The sequence below is a fragment of the Bidens hawaiensis genome, unplaced genomic scaffold (genome assembly GCF_021521415.1).
Source record: "Bidens hawaiensis isolate Kalapana, Puna unplaced genomic scaffold, B.hawaiensis_p1.1 tig00026469_1, whole genome shotgun sequence".
In the NCBI taxonomy this organism is placed as follows: domain Eukaryota; kingdom Viridiplantae; phylum Streptophyta; class Magnoliopsida; order Asterales; family Asteraceae; genus Bidens; species Bidens hawaiensis.
The window spans coordinates 197,780-202,791 of record NW_027494258.1 but is presented as its reverse complement, the minus strand read 5'-3'; the positions used below and the strand labels follow the sequence as shown (position 1 = coordinate 202,791).

Below are 5,012 nucleotides of genomic sequence, written 5' to 3'. Positions count from 1 at the left end.
CTATGCTGTATTAACTGGAAACATGATGGCTTCAGAGTTTGGCTTGGTTATGTCCTTGGGAAATCATACCACCGGCTGCCCCTTGACAGTTGTTTCGTCATCATAAGAGCAAAACTCCCTGACGTAACACACGGTGAGACGAAAACCCGAGTGAACTCGAAATTTGAAATGACAACCTTGTACAAGGTATAGCTCAAATTCAACAAGCCTGAACCCAAGTTTTCCTGAGTGGTGGATTTAAATAAGCAAATAATCAAAGCCGTTGAAATGATCTAATTTAAATAATAATAATAATAAAAAAAAAAATCCATCCATCGCGGGAATTTTGTGCGTACCATCCACAAGGTCTGGATAGACAACAAACTCATTCATCTCCAAAAATGGCCATCTTTACACTCACAACACCTTCACCATCTCTCTGCCACGGCCTTCACCCGCCGCACCACCGCCACCTGACGGCTTCACATTCAAATTCCAATTCCTGTTCTAATTTAAAATCCGATAATAAGAAGAAGAACGGATTGGTGGGCGTGGGTGTTGGATTGCTGGCTGCTTCCGTGCTACTTTCATCCACTCTTGATGCCAATGCCACCCGAATCGAATATTACGCCACAGTTGCTGAACCCCCCTGCGAGTTCCAGTTCGCGCCTTCTGGGCTCGGTTACTGCGATCTTGCCGTCGGCTTTGGCCAAGAAGCTCCCTATTCTACGCTAATCAATGTCAGTTATTTTTTTTATACATTCCATTTACACATGATGTTGCTTTGTTAATGATACCACAATTATTATTATTATTATTATTATTATTGTAAAATCTCCCATGCATTATAATGCTTTTGCCACGTTTAATTTCAACCAACAGGATTTGTGCTTTCAATTTTGTAATGAGTTTGGGTATTAAGCCAAACTCGTTACGAAACTTAAAACACAAAAAAACGCCAAACTAGTTTGTTATTTTGCTTGATACCCAAACCTGTTATTTTGCCTAGACCACATATACTACCATCTGCATAATTAACTCTAAGTCATATTTATAAACTGCGAACTTAAAACTCAAATAAAATATTAATAGGAGAGTGCCCCTAGAAAATAGTGTGACTTAATTCCCTTGTTACAGATTCACTATACTGCAAGGTTTGCTGACGGCATAGTTTTCGACAGCAGTTACAAACGCGGTAGACCTCTCACTATGCGGATAGGTGTCGGGAAGGTAGCCTTCCCTTTCGTATATTGTATTTTAACTTGCATTCATATATATATATATATAAAACGATGTTTGTTGGCCGGCCTCCTAGGTAATCAAGGGTCTAGATCAAGGGATCTTTGGAGGAGAGGGTGTTCCACCCATGCATGTTGGTAATAATATAACACGATATTCATGTTCCTGTTCCGGTTTTTGGTTCTAATCCACTCATTGTTTGTGCAGGTGGAAGACGTAAACTTCAAATTCCTCCCGAGCTAGCATACGGACCTGAGCCTGCTGGTTGCTTTTCTGGTATTTATTTGGATGTTCTTTTGTTACTGATACTGAATATTCAATATCAAATAATTAAGGGGTTGGTTAAATGTTGAAGTCTAGTTGTGCTAAATATGTTTAATGCATTGTTCTTGTAGGTGACTGCAATATACCTGCAAATGCAACACTCCTCTATGACATTAACTTTGTGAATATCTACTCGGGTAATCGAGAGTTACCCGCTGTAAAATGATAAAGAAGGTATGAACTAGGCTGATGCATAGCAAGTGAGTTTTGATTGCGCACAATATGTATAGATATACGGTCCCATTGTATATGCATCCTTGGAAAAACCCATATGTATACATTTATCAAATGTATCATCACAAGAGTTTCTTATTTGATTAGTGCAGTTTTAATTTATTTGTTTTCGGATCCAACGAGAAACCTTAAATAATTTAGTCAAAACAAAACTGATCAAATGGGATTGAAAGAGTCAATGTGTTGTATGATATTGTAAATCATTTTATTAAAACAAACCCGAAACAGCTTTGGAAACTGGGCTGTTTTGGACACGGACTGGCTCATAGGGTTGAATCATTTTATGAACTCCTCCACTGAAACCGGTTGAACCTGAACCGAATCGTATATAATCCTATTTTTAACCCAAACTGACCCTTTTTCCAGTATAAACTGGTTTCAACCCGAACTTTGAGCCAAAACACAATGTTGACTGCGTTTGACTAAACCCCGAACGGATTTCAACACAAACCTATTTGAATACAGAAACCGAGTTGTGCAACTCTATATTCCTCTGCTTATACTAAGAGTTGTATGTTTGTGACATATATTTAAATAAAATTAACTTCCAGAAATAATATTTCATCAATAAATCAATTTTTTAATTAAAAGTTAGTGAAAGGTTTCAAAATCAATAATTATGTGAAACTGTTGGGATCTAGGTATTGTGTTCTTCAATAGAACATAATCAAATAATAATAATAATAATAGCAATGGGCACAGTAATAAAATTGAGCTCAAACAAAAATTGATATCCAAAGTTTTGATTACTGAATATAGTTACAACAAAAGATGGTGATCTCCCCATCAACAGATGAATACATTGTGATAGTTAACACACCAATGGTTTTGTGAAAGCAATATCCCTATATATTATGATTCTTTTAAATTACTAAGTAACTTTTAGTGGTTACACTTCCATAGGACTCGTCATCGCAACGAACCGAACGCACATAGAACCGAACGAAACCATAACAAACAAATTGATACCGACCAAGTTCCCGTCGTGACCCTGTCACAAACTCACAATGCACGGGTTTAAGCAACCATTTATATATAAAGTAGGGATTTTATATAGCATTTTCAAGAATTATTCTTATACATTCTTATCAGTGGGCCACATACTCTCAACCGGGTATTTTTTCAGTTTTATATATAGCCTATAGGTACGAATTAACGAGCGAACCCATTCTTTTTCAGCAAGCAAACTCAATATCATTTTTTAAAAAATATTCAAACCCATTAATTATGAAAAATTTAGTTAAAATTTTTTTTAGTAATGAATGCTTTTTTTATAAAATTTAAAAGTTTTAATAAAAGCTAAAAAAATCCTAACAAACGTTATAAATGAGCCAATAACAACCCATATATATAGATTCTCAGGTGATGCCCGCGCGATGCGTCAGGGTGCGCGCGCAAACGCAACATTGAATGCGTAACCGATGTCAACACGTGCAACGTGTGACATTTGTCAATTTCGGGTTATTTTATACTTGTATTCTTAATGTAAACCCGACCCGTTTTGTATCCCGAACCTTTCGATATTATCAAAATGATGAATTGTATGTTAAATATTTGTTTTATAGTTGTTGGATAAAAAAAAACACCCTTTTTGGTTCTTAAAATTCCCCGAAAACGCTCAAAACGAACTCCAGGGACTAAAACTACCAAAATGGAGACTTGAAGGACCCATTTGTAGTTTGTGCTTTCTTGGGTATATAACCAACCCATTTTCATGAAACACCCTTTATGAAAGACCCATTCAACTTACCCTATATATACACACCCATCTTCTTCATTTGTGCTTGCTCATTTCTTCATTTCTCTCTCAAATTCTTGAATTCTAAGGTTGTTCTTCATAAGCTAATATTTCATTTTAACTAACTTCTCAATACTTAAAGCTTGATGTTACAACATATATATAATATACACTCCTTGTTTACCTTCGGTCTTTCATTTCTCCGGTCTCGGCCGGTTGAAATGTCGGATTAGTAAGGCAAGGTTACATGGAGGACTTTGTAGTCCTTGTTTATATATTTAACAAATCTAACCATATAACTTGTTATACTTGCTTAAATTCTACATATTTTAGTTTATTTTTCATATTTGTCAAGTTCCATGGTATTGGGTATGTGGTGACTAGCCTCGGTTTCATCCCGAGTTGAGAACCGAACCAAAAACCGAACTTTTGTTTAAAAGCATTATTGTTAACTTTTTGAATGTAAAACTTGAGTATGATTATTTATAAGTTATTTTACAAGTTCCATGGTAATTGGGTATGTGGTAACCATCCTCGGTCTTATTCCGAGTCAAGGACCGAACTAAAAACCGAACTTTTGTTTAAAAGCTTTACTGTTAACTTTTTGAATGTAAAACTTGAGTATTATTATTTATAAGTTATTTTACAAGTTCCATAGTAATTGGGTATGTGGTAACCATCCTCGGTCTTATTCCGAGTCAAGGACCGAACCAAAAACCGAACTAAACCGAGTTCACTCGCTTAAGACACACAAGTGTGTTTTTAGCCACCAAAACTCATATTTTTCTTCAAGATTATATTTTAAATCAATTTTAGTTAGTTTCTAAACATACTTGGCATGTCGGTAACCAACTTGATCTTATAACAAGTTCGAACCGATAAGGTCGTATACTCGCTTAACGAACGTTAAGGTTCTTCACAATAGAACTACATACTTGGTTAAGTCTATTTTGATTTTATTGAGTTATCTCATAACATTTATTATTTTAACTGTGAGCTTGGTCAATTATCAAGTCTCGAACCGACAAACCCGAGCACTCATTTAAACCTCGTTTTGGTATTCTTATAACCAAAGGTTTTGCAATATCGCATTTTAACCCACATTATTACTTAACATAGGTTAAGTAAAAAAGAAAAAAACTAATGAATAGAATACCGAGACCCGGTTTCGAGTAAACTTATTTTACAAAACTCGTTTTTTTTAATTTCTCAAATATTTACATTTTAAATCCTAAACTTTATTTATTTACTTTATTTGTCATGTATTTTATTTTAAACCCTTCCAAGACTACCTACTAACACAAGACCCGTTTAATATAGGTCTTGCTCGTTAAACCGATCTCTCCGATTATTCACGACACTATCTTTCAAGTTACTTGTTAATGTGAGTACTTTTTCATCCCCTGTTTTCCATCTTTCGTTTTGGGGGTGGCATTGCATACTTATTCAAATTCAAATGATTTATACTTGAGTCTTAAACCACAACACGTATTGTATA

General features: G+C 35.1%; 1 protein-coding gene across 1 annotated transcript; it reads left to right on the top strand.

The window, feature by feature from the left end:
* Positions 1-365: 365 nt before the first annotated feature.
* On the top strand, positions 366-1,839 carry LOC143573486 (photosynthetic NDH subunit of lumenal location 4, chloroplastic-like). The gene is made up of 5 exons (XM_077058352.1): positions 366-719; positions 1,117-1,209; positions 1,295-1,355; positions 1,426-1,494; positions 1,614-1,839. The coding sequence occupies exons 1-5, from the start codon at positions 381-383 to the stop codon at positions 1,706-1,708; spliced, it is 657 nt and encodes a 218-aa protein (XP_076914467.1). The 5' UTR covers positions 366-380; the 3' UTR covers positions 1,709-1,839.
* The last annotated feature ends 3,173 nt before the right edge of the window (positions 1,840-5,012 follow it).

Excerpts from the sequence above, each read along its gene's own strand:
- LOC143573486 (XM_077058352.1), top strand. The coding sequence starts at position 381 with ATGGCCATCTTTACACTCACAACACCTTCACCATCTCTCTGCCACGGC. Across the intron at positions 720-1,116 it reads CCTATTCTACGCTAATCAAT|ATTCACTATACTGCAAGGTT; the intron begins GTCAGTTATTTT and ends CCCTTGTTACAG. Across the intron at positions 1,210-1,294 it reads TGCGGATAGGTGTCGGGAAG|GTAATCAAGGGTCTAGATCA; the intron begins GTAGCCTTCCCT and ends CCGGCCTCCTAG.